The 23,521-nt window shown below is 38.7% G+C and overlaps 1 protein-coding gene across 5 annotated transcripts in view; it reads left to right on the plus strand.

Moving 5' to 3' along the window:
• CREB1 (cAMP responsive element binding protein 1) overlaps positions 1–23,507 on the plus strand; it is a 41,504-nt gene extending 17,997 nt beyond the window's left edge. The window contains exons 1-8 of one of the 5 annotated variants that reach the window (XM_054829735.1): positions 2,202–2,306; positions 4,760–5,056; positions 5,768–5,914; positions 7,854–7,954; positions 10,773–10,915; positions 12,385–12,567; positions 13,951–14,105; positions 17,107–23,507. In XM_054829735.1, coding sequence (XP_054685710.1) covers positions 5,774–5,914; positions 7,854–7,954; positions 10,773–10,915; positions 12,385–12,567; positions 13,951–14,105; positions 17,107–17,247 — 864 coding nt within the window. In that variant the 5' untranslated portion in view covers positions 2,202–2,306; positions 4,760–5,056; positions 5,768–5,773 and the 3' untranslated portion in view covers positions 17,248–23,507. Of the gene's footprint in view, positions 1–2,184; positions 2,307–4,759; positions 5,057–5,767; positions 5,915–7,853; positions 7,955–10,772; positions 10,916–12,384; positions 12,568–13,950; positions 14,106–14,229; positions 17,049–17,102 lie in introns of those variants that run through there. The other 4 variants (XM_054829731.1, XM_054829730.1, XM_054829732.1 and 1 more) reach the window with 4 other exon arrangements.
• Positions 23,508–23,521: the final 14 nt, after the last annotated feature.

The raw sequence follows: 23,521 nt of genomic DNA on the forward strand, positions 1-23,521 counted from the left end.
GAACACTAAAAAAAATACTGGGTGTATAACATGGAGGACTAAGACTGTTAAAATATAACTCATTTGTTGAAGTTGGAATAGAAAACCACCTAAACTGTTGTCATTAATGAAGTCTTTAAGAACTATTTGGTAATGTATATTACAAATAGTAATAGTGCATGGGTTTTCTTTTGTGTTTTCTGGAAGATGAAATGCAACAAGGAGAAGACTTGTTACTGTAGGAAAGAATGGAGTTATTATATTTACATGGACACAGGCTAGTCTTGATGTTCTTATAAAAATTGTAATGTTTAGACTACTTAAAATGCAGCGAGTTTACAATTAGTTTCTTTCATGGCAAGTTTACCAGTATATACATATAGGTAGAGTATTGTTTATGAGCGTTCGTCAGACTACTGCCTGGTTTGTGTAGGACAAAAATCATGGCAACAGGGAGAGGCAGAACAAAATTTCAGGTGCTTAGAAGAATTTACTTAGTTGTTTCCAAAATTTTTTAAGTTTTCTTTCATTGTTTGTTTTTAAGGAAAATGAGATTTAATTCTTTTCCTTCTTTTCATTTCCTAAGAGTTTCTAAACTGATGTTGGAACTAAATATTTGGTACCTAAACATATCAGTGTTCACACACACACACACAAAGGTCATTTGAACAGTCACTTTCAATACTAAATATACAGATTTTGATTTATATACTCTGACTTGCTTTCTTCTGATGTGAGCTGCAGCTACTACTTTAAAATGCAATTTATCTTTGTTAATTAGCAATCATTTACTGTAAGACAGAAATTTCTTATTATACTCAGGGTTGAAGTGTGACTCTGCTGCTTTAGGCAACACATCTCCAAAGGCTATTCTTGTTCCTGTGATACTGAGGTATAGTTTGCGTTGAAATTGAAGTTTCCCTGACTTTGTGTTTAAAATGAAATGTCTTGAATGTGGTCATGGTACCACCACCTGTATTGACACTTTTCCTGGGGGGTGGCCCAGTAAAGTTGAGCAAAGAGAGGGGCATTTCTCCTTCTTTCCACCTTTCTTCTGATCTGAGCATCCTCTGCCTCCAGGCCCTTTCCCAAAGCAGAAATGCTCTACTAGTTGTTTTGCTCCAGCTCTGAAGAGGTGTGCTGCCTCAAGGTAGCCAGAGGCCTGAGTAGATTGGGCAGCATGGGGTGGTACACAGGATTAGGATTTTGTCATGGAGGTAATATTAATTCTTAATATTTGGTATTTGTAGTTCCATATAAGACAGTGGTATTGCTATATCACCATTGGGAGCATTTCCTTGTATTTTGAAGTTCTTTGTTATATATTAAATATTTTTATATCAGTATTTAAAGAAGAACTGAAAAGAAATTTTCACAAATCAGTGCAGAATTTAACATTCATTGCACTCTGCCTACATGCATGGTTTTGAAAGTTATGCAACCTCTTTTTATAGAGTTGTGTGATCTAGGCTTGCTCAGTTATTGCTTAGAAATAGAACTGTATTAGGAGCTATATATGATACAAAACTTAGGTCATGACAAAATACTATGTACCTCTGAAAATATTTATTTGCAGTAAGGTTCAAGTAGAAATGGCTTCCATCATTATATATACTGACTTTAAAATGCTGAGTAGAAAAGACTATGTTGCTGTGACGTAGGGCCATACACAGTCCGGTTGTGGAAAGACTTTGCATGGAAATGTTGCATGTTCAGTTCAGACAGAAGGCTGAAAACTTTTAAGTGCCCAAGGCAGAAGCAATTGCTATGGGTTATCTGCAAACTGCAGTTGCGGGACAGAGGGAGGGCTGTAGCAGGGCAGGCATATTGTCACCTTGGCACTGAGGGAGTGCCCTTCCTGACAAACTGTCGGTCGTTATTCCAAATTGCGGAGGTACTAAATCATCATAGTGCAATTGCTCAAGCGATTTTTTTAAGATGAGCAAAACGCATTTTTATCCGATCTCATTGTTGAAGGAGACTGGACCTGTTTTTTGGAAACATTACACACAGAAAAATCAACCTGAGGCAGACACCTGGCATGAAAAAATTTTGCCTGAATGCTAATAGTTTGGCAACATTATAATAAGGAAATGAAAACAGTATGTAGTAATGGGAATTCAGCTGCAGTGATTGCTACCAGATCCACCAAGAATAATGGACTTGCATACCAACCCAGACTTATGACAAATATTGTGATTGTAGGTTACTAAATGACCATGGAATCTGGAGCAGAGAACCAGCAGAGTGGAGATGCAGCCGTTACAGAGGCAGAAACCCAACAGATGACAGTACAGGCACAACCACAGATTGCAACGTTAGCCCAGGTATAAAATCATATGGTATAATAGTTTTACCTATTGGGTAATTTTTTTAAGAGGGTAATGTCTACTCATGGACCTGAGAGAAGGTTCCATTAATACAATTCTGAAACAGGTGCGATGTATAGTTCCTTTAATATTTGCTTTCACATTTTTAAAGCAGTAGAGATTTTTAACTTCCCATCACACTAGGTTCTGTTAGTTCTGAAGAAATGTATGTGTGTAAACTGTGTAATGTTAACAGAATAATGAATGAAAATATTTATAGCATTCTTTACCACAACCATACCACTGAAAGGTATTTTTTCCAAAACATGTAATTTACTGTCTTCTTTATATTGATTGGATTGTTTTGTTGTTATGTTTTCTGTTAGAAACTTGTCTATAGCAGTCAGTTTAATTATTAAAAAAACCCCGAAATTGAAAATGTAGATAAATAATGCAGCAAATACAACATCTTATCAATAAACATTATAATCAAGTGGAACAACTTGGTGTTTGACAACTCATGTTATCCTTCTGTCCTCCAGATTTTCACAGAATTGTTTAGAGAGACAGTAGTAGATCCTTTATTATCCCCAAATTATTTTGGAGAGACAAGAAATCCGATCCCAACTGCATCTCTAATTTTTGAACCCAGTTTCATTCTTGGATATACTGAGGGTTGGCAGAAGCAACTCCATTGTGTAAATGAGTACAGAATCTGTTCGGCTCTCTTCTGTAACCATTTCATTTTAAAACTATTTGCAGTCTGCAAAGAACAAACAGGTTTTTTAGATCTCATGGTTTGGGGAATTGAGTGTCTTTTAAGTGGCAGAAGTGTTAAATCATTTATCGTTTTATAAATTATTAATATCTTTTTAAAGTCATTACACCTTTTAGTAAACCAGAGATAGTACACTTCCATTTAAGTGATAGTATAGGGATTGGAGTTGTTGAAATGCACAGGGTGATGTTGTTCAGTGAAGCCTTAGTGTGAATTTACAGGCCACCAGCTGCCCTGCACCAGCTTGCCTCTTTGGGCAGTTTTCTCACTGTCTAACTTAGGCACAGGATGTAGGTGGTGTGAATAACACTTCAGTGTGAACTGAGTGGAAGTAGTTTATTTCTCTTGCAAAACCAGTAAACTGCTTCTCACTCGATATACATTAAGATTTAGTCCAGAGAAGCAAGAATGTTTTAAATTTGTGTGCTAACATACTAACCTCCGGGTAGCTGAACTTACAGATAGGTAGTGGGTTAAATGCACTTTACTCAGTCAAAATTACACCGGTACTTGAATGAGAATTTTTTCCAAGTAAGAAAAAGCTATACAGCTATGGTTAAAATCCACGTGAACCACAAAGAAATATGTTACATTTTTCCTAATGTCCTCTGTCGCCATTCACTGTATTATTTGCACCTTAGCTTTCCCCCAGGCTTTATATTCCTTGTGGAGGTGATATAACAGTCTAAACATAATTCCTTGTCTTGTTCACATCAGTGTTACGTTACTAGATATTTTTAATACGTGAAGTGGCAGTGTTTGGCATTAAGGAGTGCCCTTAGAGGCTTAGGCAAATCTGAATAACTAATTATGTCAATTTAATTCTTTCATTGTCTCCTGTGAGGTCACCCCTCTTGTAAGCTTAGTTTAATTGCTGCATTTTTAGTGAGTTCAGGGTAGTTTTCAGAGTCAAAAGGAAACTCGTTCCAGTTCCACAAGGTATGAGTCAGAGACATCTGCGGAAGTTACACTCTGCTGTTGGCTTAATCCAACCGCAGTGTGGCCTCCAGTTGATCAGCTTTGCTGCCATTGCCAAGGACTGTTTAGTCAGAAATGCATTATTAAAAAAGGTTGCTTGGTAAAGGAATATAATTTGCCAGAGGAAAGTGTGCTCATGTTAATCTCAGCTCTGGTTTCTCTCAGATGTGAGTTAAGTACTGCCATGTAATGCTACAGCCATTTTCATAAAAAAAGAAGGTAAAGGCAAAAGCACATGTGTGGATTAGGGAGAGACAGCTGTGGAGGAGAGAGGCCTACATGTAATTCCCCTTAATTTTGTTGTTAAGCAAGATTTCCTTGTAAGTGGCGGATGTTTACGAAATTCAGAGATCAGCTACTGCAGCTTTTTGAGAACCCTGTGTTCATGAGGACAGCAGAGGATTTAGTTCTGCATTCGGTACAGAGCAGCTCCTTGAGGTTAGGTAGGACAGCAGTGCAGCCCCTTCTCGCATTGTAGCTACATGGATCGAATTTCTTGAAAGTGCCATTGAATACTGGAGGATTGATAAATTTTCCAAACTTGGGTGTGTAGGAGAAGGCTGGGTAGTCAGCGACCCATGACCTGGCTGTGGTCTGCGAGAGCAGCTCACGCTTGCCTGCACTCTTTCCCTGAGGGCTACGGTGGTGCGAGTCGGGCACAAACCGAGGGCCGTGTGCACTGGTACGGCAGTCCTGGCACCCTTCTGCCTTTCAGGGAGCTCCCCCAGCGTGAACACGTGCATCGTGTCACCAGACAGTTGCCGAGTACTGGATGTGCACCAGGACATCTGCCCAGCTGCGTAGCAACCTCAGTGCACGGCCCTTCAGCCGCCCATAATAGTTCTTGCGACCTGCCAGAGTGAGACTTCCCTGCGTGACGTGAACAGCTTTGTGCGGGTATCCCTGTCTTCGCAGCCCGAGCCCCTGCACAGGACACGTGGCTGTGCACGCAGTGCTAATGTACCGTGCTGAAGTCAGCGTATTCCTGTTGGCATAGCCGCTCTGCCTGCAGGTGTGTGCTGGAGAAACAAAGTTGTGTTTAGGAACTGAGGGTTTAAAATGTAGGCCATTTTTCCTCGTAGAATAAGACTAGAGTTTGTGCTGACCCGTTACACTGAATCACAGTAACTGCCTACAAACCATTCGTTTCCACTGCAAACCCATGAGTTTTCTGTCTGAACATGTGGTCAGTTTTCTTTATTTAAATGGTCTTTGCCAGCTACTCAATATGGTTTAATCTCTAGAAAGTCTGAAGTTTTAACTAAAAATTTTAACTTCTTACATCTGGCAAACACTTTGCATTTTCTTGAGTGAGAGTGAGAACAAAAATAGCTCCACTCCCGTATGTTTCTGCTTTTGACTCAGCAGTGTCTGTAGGAGTACGCCCAAGTCCTAGCAATATCTAACTGAAGTAAGCGACAGGTAATAATGTGGTTTTATTAGGTTACCTCAAAATAGAGGCAGTTGTGTTTTTCTTATTATTGTCAGTGTTTTTACAAGCGATGTTTTGAGCTTGCAGAAATTCTGCATTAGATTAATTTGTAAAGTAGGTCAGATGTTTGGCTTAGGCAGTTCAGGGGCTTTTATATTACACTGAAACATCTGGGTCACCTAACCGGGGTCTTAGAAGAGACATAATTCTTTCACCAAAAAAGTGTTCTTGGTAGTGAAATAAGAAGATTTTGCAATAACCTAATTTATGCTCACAGTCTTTTCTTTGCAGGTATCTATGCCAGCAGCTCACGCAACGTCTTCTGCGCCCACGGTGACCTTAGTTCAGCTGCCCAATGGGCAGACGGTTCAAGTGCATGGAGTAATTCAGGCTGCCCAGCCGTCAGTTATTCAGTCTCCACAGGTCCAGACAGTTCAGGTACTGACAGAAGAAATTCCTAATATGTGAATTGGGCCTTTTGAATAGTCCTGCCAGTGTACTGGTTCCTAATGTGTTTGTGTCCTGGATTGTGGTTTTGCTTATATAAATTTTAAGAGCATGTTGAAGGCAAAATCTGTACAGTATTTGCTACTCTGTGACTTTTTTTCCTGTTCTGGTTTAACTACTTTTCACTTTCAAGCATTGCTGAGTTTCATTTCCCTCTAGAATTTGTATGGTGAGCTTAACATCTTCATGTTTCTTCTTACAGTATTACTCTACTTTTTTTCTCTATTGTATTTTCATACATCTTTATTGAGTAAGAGTTCATGCTATTCTGAACTGAACAAAAGGAATTTTTTTTAATAATGTAATCTTCAATCATTAATGAGGCTGATATTCTGGGATGAGAGTCTTTGCTACTTAGAAAATATTTGCATTGGTTTACAAAACAGATGTCTGTATGTTAATGGTCCTTAAAATAAACCTATTAGTCCTCTCATAAAAATGGTTTTAAAATTTGCCTGTTGAATGTTGTTTGTTTTGTAAAGCCTTAGCATTTTCTCTTCAGTAAAGCAAGAAAGGTAGGAGACAATTAGTCTGAAATCTTTAAAACCTGTAATTTTTTTTTTAACCACTTTAAGCTCAGTGTTACTGAATGCAGAAAGAAATTGCGTGGCGTACAGCAGCTATACACAGCAAGGACTGTACATCATTCCTTTGCTATTAGTACACTGAGCTCAAAAAATGTTTAATTTTTAAAAGTAGACATTGTGACTATTTGATACAGATATTTAGCTGGTCGTTATTTTAAAAAATAATAAGGCATGCATAATTTAAAACAAGACCATTCTGATAATAATCTTTGTTTACTCCTTGTCAACTTTAGTGCTGAGTTTCTGTCAGGCCCTACCCTCCTCATCCATTGGAATCAAAAGTTTAGAGTTTTAATCTATCAGAGTTGTGCAGATAAGCACACAAGTTACTAGCCCAGAGGTGGAATACAAGAGACTGGCAATGAAGCCATGCTTGGAATTCACCTGGCTCAGTGCAAAGCCATTGTGTTTGGAATACTGTGTTGTTCAAAGCCCAGTAGTTCACAGTCAGCCTTGGACCTATTCAGGCCCTCTATCTGATTAACTCTGAGATTTGGGCACCAGCAAGCTTTTTGAGCCTGTAGGAATCTTCCCTACAGTGCATAAAATGTCAGGCTGTGAGCTATGTTTCTCACACAAACATTTCTCTATTCACTAACTGTCGTTAGCTTTTGTATATTTGCCACGTGACTATAGTCTTTTGGAAAACAGTCTCTGGTTTTATGTATTGGGGATGGTTTTACATTTTCGGCACACTTCAAATTTAAAATTATTGAAATATGATCAATACAAACATTTTTAACTTTACTTCATGAATCTGTCTTTTTTTAGCATGTTCAGAATTGGAGCACTGCATTATTTTTTAGCATCTTCATGTATGACATTTTCCTCATGATTTCCCCCCCAAAAGGCAGTCTCTGTATTACATATCTAATTATTTATAAATGGATGTTTCTCAACTTCAGTATTTTGCTCTTTGTTTCCAAACATTTCTGCTATCTTAATTTGGTTTTAGTTATTCTCTCCCTAAATTTTACTTTAAAATGTTTCTTTGTTTCCTTAAAATGGATGGAAACAAGGAATCATGGAAGAAAGTGTATGGAATTACTGTGTATATTTTCTTACTGGAGTATTTAAATTATAAAGGACATACGGGTAGATAACTGACTGTGGTCATTCTTCACTGGATCTGTTACTAAACAGCCTGCCCTTTCTGTTCATTGCCTAGGTAGAAGCACTGTACAATACTTGCATTGTAGTGTTTTTCACAGGATGTCAGCATTTCCTTAAAATAAAGACATTGGAAGTGTCTTGTTAAGTTTGATTGCTGTTCTTATTTGCAGATCTCCACTATAGCAGAAAGTGAAGATTCACAGGAATCAGTAGACAGTGTCACAGACTCACAGAAAAGAAGAGAAATTCTTTCCAGACGACCCTCCTACAGGTATGGAGGTTAAAAGCAGAAGCATTTTGCTTGATGGATGCATTCTTCATGTGGGGAGACAAACAGTGTGACTGTATAGTTATTTATAGATTTACTATTTAACTGAAATCCCTCTTCTGCAATGTCTTTCCATGGAATAAGATGTAAAGAGATAAGCAAATAGGAGGAGGAGGAAGAAACCTCAGCTGTTACACTCAGGTTAAGACAGAAATGAGCTGAGAATAAGCTAATTGCCACATTTGTGAAACATTGATATATTGTGCTAGGTGCTTTAGAGATAGCTTTAATGGATAGTTAATACATGAAATACACTGAAGCTTTGCAAGAAAGTGGCTTCTGTATAATCTGTAGTGTGCAAAAAATCAACTCTTGTTTTTCATTACTGTTGAAATGCTAGCAGCAATCACACTTAATTCCTTTCTCTCGTGAGACTTTCAATGAACATGTGGTGTTCTGTGGCTCAGAGAATTTCTGCTTGAGCAAAATTGGTTGTGTTCAAAGTTTAAGAAGTCAGAGTATGAGTTGAATGTAGTGATAGGCATCTAGTATCTTTAGTTGTCATGGCAAATACTTCTGCGGTAAGACCAACTGAGGTGCTCCTTCACATGGCGTTAGTCCTATGTTACTTTATTAATTAAACCCTTGCACAGCTTTTTCTTGCTGTACTAAATCTCACTTTTCATCCTTAAAATATGCTAAATAGTGTTAGGAACAGCTCTGGAGCTCAGCAGGTTGTAAGACCTGTGGATTCCTAACTCCTTCAGAAAATTCAGATGCTCCTTTTTTCTTTATGAGCATAGCCTTAGAAATACAAGCCAGACTCTAGGCCTGAGCATATCTCAATTTTTTTTTATCTCAATTTTCTACTTTCTTCAGCAGCCTTTAAGGCTGTTCTGCTGAAGATCCCTAGCAATAATAGATCTGGGAAAATATTTTTATTTGTGAGGAGCAGGGTTGCTAACTTCAAGGCTGCCACAGACTTCCTTGCAGTCTGCTTCTGCAGTGAGACACTTGCTTTTACTATATATGGAAGAATGGCTGTATATCATGAGACAACAGAGCTAAGTACACAAGCAGCAAAACAGAGAAGAGGGTACTTGTGCATGCTAACTTCTCATTGAGATGGACTCCTTTGCACGCACTGATGCCACACCAAGCCGCTTCCTCAAGCCAGATCCCAGTGACTCAGCAAAACTTTGTAATTGTAAAACTTGTATATGCAGCTCAGACTCTGGGCTGGCACAGGGGTTATGTCAGAAGGGCTGAGCCAGACTACTGCTGTGTTTAGTGACTTCCTGGTTGGCATCATTCAAGCTGCTGTAACAGGCCCTAGAGACAAGATAAGTTCACAGAATTGAAGAGCTATACCTCTTCCTCAGAAACTCCACCTTGATCCTGGTACTGAAGTACATCATGTGTTCCCCATGTCAGTTCATAGCTCCTATATTTGTAAAGATGCCACCTTACCTTCTATCTTAAATCCATCTTTATGATGGCAAAGGTAGGTTTTAACCACCAGATCATATCTGCCACGAGTTTAAAAAGTGGTGAGCTGTATTTTCCTGTTTTCTATTTTGAGCTTATTGGGTTTTGTTCCTCATCCTCCTTGCTCTCTCCATATTTTTTTCATCTGTTTTATCCACTAGTTTTTGTGGTCTAACACCTAGATTGCAAACTCTCTGGATGGGAGTTTTTTATTTGTCCAAGTGGTGCTTGGCACAGTGGAGTGCTTGTGCAATGCTGGGGTTCCTGCGTGCACACAGAGTCAAAACAGCAACAGCAAAGCTCTGTTTGTCAAGTTGCTCAGCAGAGTGACTGCTCTCCCCAGATAGCTCCGTACAGATGTTCTGGCTCCCAAAGCCTTAGGAGCCTTATTTAAGAAATGAGCATTGTCTTGGAGCTTGGGGTCTACAGCTGTGTTTGCTTCATCACACTTCGAGTTCTAGTGACAGTCCACAGGAAAACATATGAGGAGAATTACAAAATTGTTGCACTTTACCTAAGTAGCATTCGGCAGTGACATAATAGAATATGCCAGCAGGGAAAAGGGCTTGACAGTCCTCTGAAGGACAGCGTTTGGTCTAAATGATGCAAACTGCAGTAACTGCTATGGTCAGTCTTACACTCATGTTCAGCGGTACCTGTAGCAGTGATGTTTTAGCAGTTTTGGCTTTGGATAATTAACACATGGAAGTCATTTAAAAAACTATTCTTTGCCCATGCTAATGTCACAGCTTTCTCAGGCAGGGCACCTGTAAACGTGACTGTGTGACTTCACACAAACACTTGACATTGTCTCCCAGGCAGGTGTTAGATTATAAACTGGTTGCTCTTTACAAGCATTTCTGCTAACTGCCTTTATACTCTTCTCTCTGGCTGAGGCCTTTATGGTCTCTGAAATGGAGCAGTTCCCCTCATGAAGTGAGGAGTTAGGTTTTTAACTACTTTCTTCAAATCTTTATGTGGCTAAAAGCAAGAAACGAGTGAAAATGGATGAGAGAAAAACATGTTTTTAAGAAAAAGGGAAGGTTGTGATAGCTGTATCTTGGGTTGAGAAGAACCTGTTGAGAAGCACCTGTATCTTGTGTTGATAAGCACAGCTGTTCTGTGCTGGCTGCCTCGCTGATCTGTGCATGGCACTTTGAACAATCCTCTCCAATAAAAGTTTGAAGATAGTGCAGATTTTTCATTCTGCACCCGTACTTTCCTTGCTGGCTTGCTGCACTTTTCAGTTTTCTCCAGCATTATGTATCGAATAGACTTTTTTTTTCCCCCTCCAATTTTTATTAAAATCTCTACAACACACTGTCTTTGCCAGAAAAATTTTGAATGACTTGTCCTCAGACGCCCCAGGAGTGCCAAGGATCGAAGAAGAAAAGTCTGAAGAGGAAACAGCAGCACCTGCCATCGCCACTGTTACGGTGCCAACTCCCATTTACCAAACCAGCAGTGGGCAGTACAGTATGTAGTCTGAATTTCTCAGTGGTGCTAGTAAGTGGGGATGAGAAGATGAAGAACTATTATTTCTGTAACTGTTTGGACTAGGACAAATCAGGAGGTGAAAATAAGATTACTTTAATTTGACTGTTTGATACCCATGCCTTTTAAACACATTCCTATTGTAAGGATTTGAAATGTTCAGTTAACATTCTGGGACTGCTTGCCAGTTAGTGCAGCTACTGCATCCTGAGGCAAAATATGAACTAACCATAATGCTATTAGAAACTTTTTCACTTCAGGAACCAGATGAGGTAATTCAGAAGTTTCTTTTTTTTTCCTGGCAGATTATTCATCCTGGTTCACAAAATTGTAACCTCATTAATAGAAAAAACATTACAGTCTGCAATTACATTTTTAGAAAGTCCTGAAAAAATAAGAACTTCAGCAACCTTATTTAAAATATGTAATAAATATGCACTTCTATGTTTTCTTTATTTGTTAAATTTTATAGATATAGTGCTTTGACTTAAAGGATTGAGAATACAGCAGTAAAGCTAGAATTTACATGCTGTCTCACACTAACAAATACAGTATTAAATATACAAAAGAGAGAAAGAACTACTTGTTTATATCTTTCTCTTAAAATCTCTTTAAAATTTTGTATCTCTGTTTACTCCTTGGCCACCTTGCCTAATACCCTACTTAATTTTATTGAAACTGATGTGGTCAACTTTGCTTTCCTACCATAACTGTAAAATAACTGCTTGTGCAGATACTTGAGATTTTGGTCTGTCTGTATATAGGAACACAGTGAAATTCTGTGGAATTGCAAATGAGGGGTGATGTCTCAGTACACCTGCATGACAGGACTGAGGGAAAGAAAGGGAAAAAAACCCAACAAAGTAAGACTGCTCGAAGGGGGGAAAAAAGTGTGAAACTGGACCTTTATGAATGAAAACACTGCTAGAAAGGTGCTGAGGAAGTTCTAGAGAAGGGGGGATACAATCAGAAGAAAAAAAAATGCCAAAACAAGAAGAAGGTGAAACACAAAATGGATAGCAATAGCAGCAGAGGAGACTGAAGGGCATAAAGCATGGAAGAGGAGAGGAATTTCAGATGAGAAGAAAAAAGAAAGGACTGAGGAAAAGACCTAAACCAACCAAGAAGAAAATCTTAACTAACAAATTAAAAAGTGTTCCCTGGGGGAGGTTTGTAGCTCCTCTGTGTGATGCTGTTTTATCAGAGAAACTAATTTGTGTTTTCGGCTGTGTATTTCCCCCCCCAAAAAATATGGGTCTCACGAAAAATTGAAAATTTACTTTCAAAGCACGATTTCTTTAATGTACATTAAAGCCATGTATCTGATTTGAGGGTGTATAAGGGTTCAAGGGATTTAACTCAGACTGATATTCTTCCATATCTAGGTTTAATACTGTAAGTTAATGAGTAAGTTAGTGACTTAAATGCTGTGTCCATTTTTTTGTCTTCAGTTGCTATTACCCAAGGAGGAGCAATACAGTTGTCTAACAATGGCACAGATGGAGTACAAGGTCTCCAGACGCTGACTATGACCAATGCAGCTGCAACCCAACCTGGCACCACCATTTTACAATATGCACAGACCACAGATGGACAACAGATACTTGTACCCAGCAACCAAGTTGTTGTACAAGGTGAGAAATTTCACAGCCAGTCATTCCCAATAACATTTTCTCCATGCAGATGTAAGTTGCTAATCTAACTCCTTCAAATGTGGCAGGAAACAGAATTAACAGCTTTGGCACAGATAAGTCTCCAAAATGATTAAAGGAAATTCTGGACAAAGCTATTCGTCACATTTTCTTGGAGCCTTTCCCTTCAGATTGGTAGAATTGTGGATATTTTGGGTTTACTTCTTAAAACAATGTATTTATTTTTTGTTTTCCATTCTGTATTTCCTGCATTTTGTCCACATTATTTTATTATGTTCTGCAAAAACTCATACCACTTTGGAGTTTGGAGTTCTCCCATGTAGTCACCTGCAACAACAGTAAATTTAAAGCAAAGCGTTAAAGTTAGGAAAGAACTTTCTTTCTATATGGACACTTTAATAGTAATTTTTTCCCCTTTTCAATTACAAGTCATAATTTCTTCCTATTGTGGATTTTGTAACTAGTCACCATGTACTTAATCATTTAGTCTTAGAATCGTAGAATAATTTAGGAAAGTGCCTTAAGAGATCATTTGGTCTAGCCTTCCACTTAGAGCAAGCAGGGCTACTTCAACTTAGAATAAGTTGGGGGGTTTTATTGTATTAAAATATATATTTTCATTTATTAAAAAAATGGGGGGGTATTAAAAATCTGTTTATTAAAAATAGCAGAAAAGTGTACCCCTGCTTTTATGATTGTAAAGCAGGTGATTTTAAAGTTATCCAGAGAACGGGTCTCCAGGCATCGGTGAAAATACATAGCCAAGAAAAATACTATTGTTGCATTGATCTTCTGGTTTTTGTGTTCTTGAGAACATGTGATTTCTTTAGGTGGTATCATATTTTTTTACAAGCTCAGGCAAATATAACACACTCCTAGATTACAATTAACAGCAAAAGAAACCCAAGACCTTCTAGAGAAGTAGTGAAGTTGAGTGCCTAGCTTGCACTGTCTCTCTCTTGTTGGAGTAAAAGCTACATTTCCACACCCTTTTTTCTGTGCCGAATATTTAGACATGCAGTATCTCCTTTTGCAGACAGACGTTTGGAACATAGCTAGAAATACTGTTTGCCATGCTTAATTTTCTTAAAACTGCCCAAAAACCAGAGAAGTAAAAAGAAATATACTAATACTGCAATACAAATCAAGTTATCAAGCACAAGTGAAGACTTCTTTAGCAGGAATGCCCTAAACCTTGCATACATTAATAAACTAAGACTGCGATAGCAATGATGACCCAGATGGTGGTCATCCCTCCTGTACTGTAGCCCGGAGTGCATGGTTCGATAGATGACTGGGTGCTCTTCGCACCACATTTAACAGCGCTGTCACCAAACTGATGTGATGTTCCCTTGTGCCTTGCAGCTGCCTCAGGAGATGTGCAGACCTACCAGATTCGCACCGCCCCTACCAGCACCATTGCACCAGGCGTAGTCATGGCATCCTCTCCAGCACTTCCAACCCAGCCAGCAGAAGAGGCCGCACGGAAGAGAGAAGTGCGCCTAATGAAGAACAGGCATGTACATTTAGATCACTTTTTTTCCAATCAGCTCTGCACAGAACTGGAATGTTAAGCACTAAGAATCTTGATCGTCCTTAGTCATTTTATGAAATGCTTTCTGAATAATTTGCCTTTATTTAAAGAGACAAAGCAAAGAAGCACATCTGCTAATGCCATGTATTGTGACTACGAAACCTTAAGTAAAGGTGTCAGACTCATTCTGTGAGGTTTGTGAATTTGTTTGTGGCCATAAGGAAAAAACTAATTGGTGAGAGACTTACATGACTGCAGGTGTGTTCTTACAAACACCGAGGTGAGTTGATTTTTTTGAGTTAATACATTCATGTAGTTTCCTTTCCTGGATTCTTTACCTTAGCCTTTTGCATACATTCTCCTTGCTGCTGGCCCACCCACACTCTTCATGAGTGCTTTCTTGTCTCACTTGTTCTCTTTAGCTGCTTGTCCTTTGGGTTTTATCAACTAGGCTAAATAAGCAGCTACTCCTTTTGATGTCTTGTGGAGCCAGTAGTGGCAGCAGCGCGGCTGAAAGAGAGAGGAGAAGAGACTTCACCTGTAGGATTTAGTGTGTGAAGAGGACCAGCCAAGCCTACTGAGGTGGGGCTTGGTGGAGACAGCAAAGGAAGGGAGCAGCAGAGAGAAGTTGGCCACGGTGCTCCTTAAGCCTGCTGCTGTGGTAGAGGCAAATGGTGCGCCTGAGCTGACCCATCACACCAACCTTGAACTCCATCTGCAGGCCCCAGATCTGAGCCTGTATGCTACACTGTGACACTGGGAAAACAGCAGTGCTTCCCTCCCCTCTGAGGAGGGAAAACCCCATGAAAGCACTGTTTATGTCATCTGTCAAGCCTGAAAAAACCTGTTAGGTTGTACAGGTGCATTTATCTTCTATAGATTGCTAAGCTGTGAACACAATAGAAAGTTACATGAGCAGACCTAAGGCTTATCTGAGGGGCTTTAATGAAGTAAATAATGCTGAACAGCAGAGTTCACTTTTTAAAAAGGTTTTTGTACAGAATGTCTCCTATCTCCCCTTTTTATATATTTTTCTGATATCAGTGAATAGTAGATGTCACCCTTTCAGGCACTGCATTTAGAAAAATTTAATTAGCATTCTGAATCCCCTCATTTAGTCAGCAGTCTTAATCCAGTAAAAGAAAGCTTTTGTGTTTGGGAAAGCCAAGAAAAACAATGGGGAATTACCCCTACTTGAGTTAAATTGACAGCTTTTGCAACAGTATCATGTTGCATGTGGTGCTTTTAGCCTGCCTGCTTAATAGGTATTTGCAAATCTAGGCTCCATAGCAGAGCAGGGGAAAGGGATATAGAGAGGCAGATGGTGAGGTGGTACTTATTGGAGGATTATAGTGTAAATATTCATAGATATTATTGTGCAAATTTTCTGTGTAAATGTTACATTTTAAAAGTTCTCTTGTAATTCAGTATAGCTCTAGCTGTTTATAATGAATAACTAATGCACACAGACTTGAGGTGGCTTAATATATAGCCCAAGGTGGCACAAAAATCACAAAAAGAAAGAAAAAGTTGTCACCCAAGAAGACAGGTTAGTAGTTTGCCCTGGGAGGCACTTCCTGATCCGGTAGTACTTAATCTTTTGGTGACACAAGTAACAGCCCAAAATGACTTAAATTCTAAATGTTGCACGTGGCCCATTGAAGTGCTGCAAGCATGTGAAATTGTATTTGTAGGAGTAACAAATAGATACCTGAGTCCTTTCAGGGCTTACTAGGTTTTCTTCATCCTGTCTCATTTGTGGAGGTGAATTTAAAAAATTACTTTTAGAGTCTTCTTAGTAGGTAGGTCCTTGAACAGACATTCTTTTTTACCTAGTAAACTACAACTGCTATTCATCTAATACGCGGAAGAACTGGGTTCAATTTTGTCCTCTCATTTCCCAGACCATTGACTCTATCATCAATCTGTGTAGTATTTGCAATGAAGGGACACTCAGACTCTCCTTTTGAAGCTGCATTGCTTTACACCTAAAGGTTCAGGGCAAACCACCATGTGCATTTACATGTATCTGCAGTGTGCTGCTTTGACAAGCTGCATTGCAGGAGGAGAGCCCTCTGCCTGGACTCCGATCCAGCTGTGACATTTAGCCTTGTGCTTACTTTGCACTTTGGTACCGTTACTGTTGCTGTGCAGGATAGCTTCTGCCTTGGTGCTACTGCCTTCAGGATGTTCAGCAGCACATTAACACCTTTCAGGTATTTTTCATTGACATTCTTAGCATCTTACCAAGTTACCTACAGGCAGCTCAGTCTTTCCAAGCAAGCCGTAAAAGTTTGACTGTTTCGAGATCTGCTTTAGCACATTAACACTGCCATGGTCTTGGCACAGCAGACAAGGACTAAAGAATGATACAATTACTACTAACTGTTTATGTTGTGATTTTTTGTTTGAGTCATTTATATTATCATTGCAGTGATGCAGACATCATTAATAAAATCCAAGTATTGCTATATATATATGAATACTCTAAATATAGCTTTTTTGCACCAGTTGAACATCCTGACTATTATTATTTGGTTGGACTGCAGCAAAGAGAAGAGTTAAGACTATAAAGAGATCAATAGATGAACATTGGTCTTACCTATGTTTTTATTATTCATCTATTTATAATAATAAAATCAATGAAATTATTGCAGCAGCATTCCACTTGGCCTGAAGGCTCTAGTGTAAATCCTGCAAGCAGAATTTTGCCATTGAGTAGGATCCTTTTCTCACAGAAACAGAATTTTATTGATGCTGACTTACTGGGATCTGCATGTTGAAATGATCCGTGGATCTTGAGCATGTGTGATTTGTGAGGAGCAATTGTTAGGAACTCAGCCTTTTTCCTAACTCACGTTTCTTAACAATACCTCCATATTCTAAAAATGGTAGTACTAGGTAAAGGTTTGACCTGAACAGTTAAGTAGCCCATGTCTGCAAGTAATTGTTCTGGATTTGAGTGGCCTTTTTTGCTTTGCAGAGAGGCAGCACGTGAATGTCGCAGGAAGAAAAAGGAGTATGTGAAATGTCTAGAAAATCGAGTGGCTGTGCTTGAAAACCAAAACAAGACACTGATTGAGGAGTTGAAAGCACTTAAGGACCTTTACTGCCACAAATCAGATTAATTTTGGATTCCCATTTTCACTTGTCCAGGTGGGATAGAGACTGGTCCTGGCTATACCCAGAAAGACAAAGTAAACTTTTTATTTTCTAAACATTTCTTTTTTCTATGCGCAAAACTGCCTGAAGCAACTACAGAATATACTTCATCTGTGCTTTGCATCAAACTGTGAATGTTCAAGTACTTGCCTCCACTTCTCCCCCTACAAGATTATTTTCATCATCAATCTCAGCGTGAAGAAGAACAGGCTTCTTTCTCATCTCCCCATCCTCTTCAAGGAGTAATGGTGGTCACTTGGGAAGTTACTGTGGGGAGGGTCCTTTTGTAATGATTTCAAGAATTTGTGCTGAGCTCTTTCCATTGCCTTAGAGACAGAACCACCCCAGCCTCTTGGTCCAGAGAACTGTGGGCCACATACGTGGAGCATGCATGGTGCAATGAAGAAGCAACAGTTGCCAAATTGGTTTCACATATTCATTATGAACTATAAAAATACACAGCTAAGCAGCATGCCAAATGAAAGGCGTTTCACAGACACGTTCTTGGTGTGGAGATACCATACGTTTTTCAAACTAGTCCAGGAGGGGTTTTGATTTGTAATCTGTATTAAGCCCTCCTAGACTAGTAAAAACTTCTCCATACCTCAGAAACAAATGCATTGTAATGAGCTTCACTGGTCAGTTGTTGCTTCTCTAAGCTTATGTGTGTAAGTGTGTTCAGCATTCTGAACGCACAAAAAAGCAAACATCAACTTCATAGGATATTGGTTGGGAAATGATACTTGGATGGGAAAGGAATTCTGAATAAAAAAAGTACAATAGTGACGTTTGGAAAACAGTCACATAGTAAGCAAGGGTAACACATGAAAGCACTACCTATTTGTATGCAGAACAACTAAGCAGTTGAAGCATGGCCAACTGACTCCACATACATACTCCCTGATGACAGTATCGTCTGTGTCCCAAGTCCTCTCAAGCAATGAGGTTATTTCTGTTTCCTTACCACTGTCTTATGTAATGGAAATTATTGTACTCAATGGAACCATCAGCCTGGTTTGCTAGATTCTTTTTCAAATTTTGAGGCTGCCTTCCATGCATAAATTTAATTGCAGTACAAAAACTACCAGGACAACCTCAAATATTGAAGAGGACTTCAAATACAAATATTCCACCTTCTGCTTTGCAAGGGACAATATTAATTATTTGAACCTGGCCAGGCTAGCTAAATTCTTACTTTATTCAGAGGATTTTTTTATGTAAAGAGTCAGGTTTACTGAGCAATTTATTCCTGTAAGTAAAATTACTCATGTGCCTCAGACATTTGCAAGACACAGTTTTTTGTGTGCACTGAGGAAATGTGATCTTTCCCAGATTTACATTGTTAAAAAGGTAGTTCATGTTTAAAACCAACTCTGTACTAAGCATTAGGACTTCAAAAGAATCACACTCAAAAGGAACCAAAAAAGAATGTCAAGAAGTCGTCAAAAAGAATCATGTGTAGTTTGTTTACTGGCCCTCTGAAGCCAGTCTCTTGATACATTAACTTGGGTCAATTGATGAAGTAAGTTTACTTTGGGCTTCTGGTCAAACTTTCACGTATAGAGATGTATGAATAAGACTCTGGTCTGTACTAATGCGTTGCCTAGTTAAGTATTAGCTAATATTTTTTTTCCCATTCACTCTATCTGTTTTTAAGATAAATTTCAAACACGAGCTTCTAAAAGGTTATACAATCAACGTGATGTTGTAAGAAGAACATTTGGAAGACTCTAGGCAGTTGAGTCTCAAACAGCTAAGCAGTATTAAAATTTCTAGTTTTCTCATTTGAGAGGGCATTCAGTTTCCAAGAGACTTTAAAAGGAGCAGGGTTAAACTTGTAGCATTATTGTTAAATCTAGAGTTATCAATAATTTCCAATTACATTTGTATTTCAAGAAGAGAACATAAGTATCAGAATTGTGAAATAATTCATTTTCACAGGTTTTGAGGGGGTTTATAAATGGTCTATTTTTATCAGCCATAGAGAATTGATTTTCATGTTTTTATTTAATGGAAGATAAATTTGTTAGTTTAGCAATGCAAATTTAAAGACAACCCTAAATTCTCAGCAATGCTTTTATAAAAATTGCCTGATTCTTAAAGTCAGAGAATACAAATACATACAACGGTTACCAGTTTTTCAGAACTAGTGCTGAAGTAGAAATGTTAATAACGCAGGAGTCATTCATATAAAACATGAAAATCATGATGGCCTGATTTACAGAGTTATATGGAATGGTTCTTCCAGCTTTGAGAAGCACGGAAAATGCTGTCTGTGCCTACATTAAGGCTGTTTCTTTTGTAGAAACATCTATTTGCAAAAATTTGAGTCTTTGCAGTGAACCCGAATGAGGCTAGCCGTGATCTGAGAGCTGTTCCTAGTGGGTAATGAGCACTGTCTAGCACTTGCTGATAGTCACTCGGCACAAAGCCTGGGAGCTGAATGGACCAGGGAGCCTAAACCGGTACCTGGACGGGATTCTTCTAATACAGGGTTGGTGCAAATTTGTGCAGCAGTGAGAGGAGAACTGGGTTACCGGTTTGTCTGTGCGTGGTCTGCGAGTAGTCTGTAGTGTTATTAGACTAGACCTCATTAGCAACTAATGTTTCACTAAGAAAAAGAATGTTATTTTAAAGTACATAGGGATCTGCAAGAATCTTTATTTATGCTGCACTGAGGATTTAGGGACTTGAATTTCTTTAACAGAAGTTTTAAATGACAATTAAAAAAAAAGTATTAGACAAGTACAGGGCTGGCTACGGTTACCCATACATGCTTTACTATTCATATTGACCCAAAAAGGGAAAGAATATGACACAGGAATCCATTCATATGTTATTTACCAAGTAGTGAGGTTGGGGTAATCAGCTTCTATAAACTAAGGCCATTTGGAAATAGGACGGGAATTATGCTGGCAGGGGGGAGGGAGGGTTAGTTTTATATCTCACAGTTGTGAGTTTTCAAGAATTGATAGCCTGTTTTACCTGAAGAGAGGGTTAGAAAGGGCTAGATCCATTATGTTCATAATAAACAAGAATTTATTTGAAATATAATTTTTGTAATGTCATTGTTTTGCAAAACAACAGCACCGATCAGGCAGTTAAGATATTGTCAGAGGTGCTCTTTTAATTTAGATATTCTTGGAAAATACATATGTATAATATATGTACATATATATATATACACACAGTATATAATCTACAGCTCTGAGAGCTTTTAAGTCAGGAATGCTGAGTATTATAGTATATGGAGGTCAGAAAAAATTTTTACTTTTCTGTGTGTGTCTGGGTGTGTGTGGATGTGTGCGCGTGTGTGAAAGCTTCCCCCACCCCAGTAGTTCTGGGCTGCATTATTCTAGCGCTTATTACTGATTTGTTTTGTGCTGTTTCTCAGTTATCCATTTTCAAGAATTTTATTCATCTTTCATGGCTTTTGTGAGGTTTGTTTTTGTTTTTTATTGATGGAGATTTTTGAAATTATGTAAACATTTGTTTTACAACAACCACCACCCCCCAGAATAATTCACTTCTGTGCTTTTTCTCTTTGGCAGCTATATATCAAAGGCAAAACAATTGGAAAGGTTGTTAAGATGTTATTTTCTAAAGGAACCACTGGTAAGACTTCTGTTTTCCTCCTGGGGTAGTGGCGATGCATTTTTATTTAAGCAGCAATTTCACCAGAATCAGGTAGTTGCCAGCACCATTGCTTGTATCTGAAAGCACAATTTTAGCCTGTCCTGCTCGTCAGGACTATACAGACATCTGTAGGTTCCGGCTCTTCTGTAGTTGGCATTTGCGTTGCAGACCACTGTCTTCTCTGGTACTTATACATTGATCAGAAAATTGGTGGGGTGTTTGGAATCATTAAGAGGCTCAGGAAAAAAAAAAAGTTAGATTTAATAAGGAAAAACAGCCCTGATAGTTTCTGATCTAAATTTGTACTACAGTGTTTTTTTTAAAATCTGGGCTTCCAGTAGACTGCAGCTACAAGTAGTCATCTGTTAGCAAAAACTGGCCTCTGCTTTTCTATTTTATATTTTTTTAATTTATGACAGCCAGTGCTTTTTGTGGGTTAAAGACAAGTCTCCCCATCAAAGCAAGTTCATTATCAGTGGTTGCAAATCTGTGACAATTCATAGAGGATTTCATTGGTTTTCTAAGACCCTGTTTTTATTGTCATTATTTCACCCTGAATCTGGTTAGTGATGTAACATTTGCCAATGATCTAACCAAAAAGGTCATGTATTTATTTTTGTTACACTATATTCTTTGTAAATGTTTAATTAAAATGTGCACTTTTAAAAAAAAAAACCACAGAACAAAAAAAAAGAGCAATTGGGTTTGCTTGAGAAGCTTCCTGGCACAATTGTTGTAATCCTGCTGCCTGCACACAATTCACTCCTCTCCCCGCAGCAGTCGACTCCTTCGCAAATTTAACTTGCTAATCAGCACCTGGCGCCCAGCAGGCATTACTTCAAAATGGCAGGAGATCTGAACTGGCAGTACTGAAGACTGGAAAGAATTAAGTGTGTGGTGTCTCAGAGCAGTATGTACGGGATGGATGTGAAATTATTTTTAGAATAGAACTAGTTCAGTGATCCCAAGTGGGAAAGGGAGGTTAATTTGGAAGGAAAGCTAAACTATTTTCCAGTCACTTTATTCCCCTTTTCTTAATTTGAGATTTGGCTGCAAATTTTACAAGCTGCATTCCAAGAAAATAAATCAAAAGGCTTTCCAATTCTTTTGACACCAGGAAGTAAAGGTACGTTGACAATGTGTCACCCTGCTTTAAAAGCCAAAAAAAGCACAACCACCTTTCTTTTGCAGGAACAATGATAATTTAGCTATAACCCTGAAATCTGTCACTGTGAGCAGGTGTTAAAAGCATACAGTACATTGATGGTTCTCTGTACTGTGCCTGGGAACTCGTTTCCTTGAGCTTTTGAATTTGTTAGCTGTAAAAGACATTTTGCAGAAACCTGAATGTATCATGAAGCTTAGTCGGTCTGGGAGGAGCCAGGCTGATGGAGAGAAACAGGGTGCTGAAATCTTATCTACTGCGTGCTTGTGACAGGTTCAGGTCTGTGGATGGATATGGCTTAAATCCATACATCTTTGGGGAAAAGGGACCAGATCCAGCTGGTATAGAGGGTTTGCGTTTTGAGCGTTTTGCCTTGGAATGTTTTTTAAATGTATTTAAGCTCTGGCCCGCAAAGAGACTTGCTTGGGCTAGTTTGTGTAGCACAAATTGGTGAGTTCAGGTCTCGCTTTCACCAGCGAGAGGCAGGAGAAGTCAGCTGTCCTCAGGAGCTGGAAGGGGCCAGGGGCAGGCTGTAATGATCCACGGTTGGCGCACTTCATAAGCTGACCACTTACTGTACTCACGACTTGGGAGCGGTGGGTTCACTCGGTCTCGCCCTCAGCTATGTATTTCTCTAAATTAGGGGGTCGCTGAGGGAGAGCACGGAAGGAAGGCCTTCAGCCAGTTAGTTATCTGGAAATGGCCACTCAAGAGCTGAGGACGTTCAGATGCTCTCCACAAGTTGTGTTTTATCCAGGTGCCACTCCATTTTTTTTTTGTGTGTGTAATGACATTTATTTATATTAAAACATTAATTTTTAAAAGTTCTAGAGCTTTGAGTTTGTATGAGATTTGAAACTGTGCTGTTTATATGGACTTCCAGGAATGGGATGGGGAACAGGGCAAGAAGAGGTGCTAGTTGGCAGCCAACCCCTCCACAGACTTGTCCACAGATTGGTTGTTCACTTCAAAAATGAGTTTTTTCTATGCTAGATTTATAATTTGAAATTGTTTTGGAACAATGTTTTTCAGGGAAGCTTTCATAGCGAGGGTTATTATTCTCCCTTTGTAATGTAAGCTGGAAAGAGAAAGTTCACCTCATCTGCATTTCAGATTCTTTACCCAAAACCATGTCAGCACAGAACAGGGTATTTGAGCTCAACTCCCACATACTTGTGGAAGTTAAAAAATTAAAATCAATTATTGGGGAAAATAAATTCTTATTTACATTTCCTCAGAAATCTAGAAACATCCCTGTTGTGTTTGGGTTTTTTTTTTACTTATTTTTTGTGCTTTATCTGTGTTTAAAAAAAATGTACTGGGTTATAATGCATTTTATTAACACTATGTACATATTAGCTGCTTTGTGTTTCAGAATGGTAGTAATTGCTTTGTATATTAAAGTGATTCTTGTGAATTTGTGAATTTGTCATAAAGAC

This window comes from Grus americana, chromosome 6 (genome assembly GCF_028858705.1).
Source record: "Grus americana isolate bGruAme1 chromosome 6, bGruAme1.mat, whole genome shotgun sequence".
NCBI lineage: Eukaryota > Metazoa > Chordata > Aves > Gruiformes > Gruidae > Grus > Grus americana.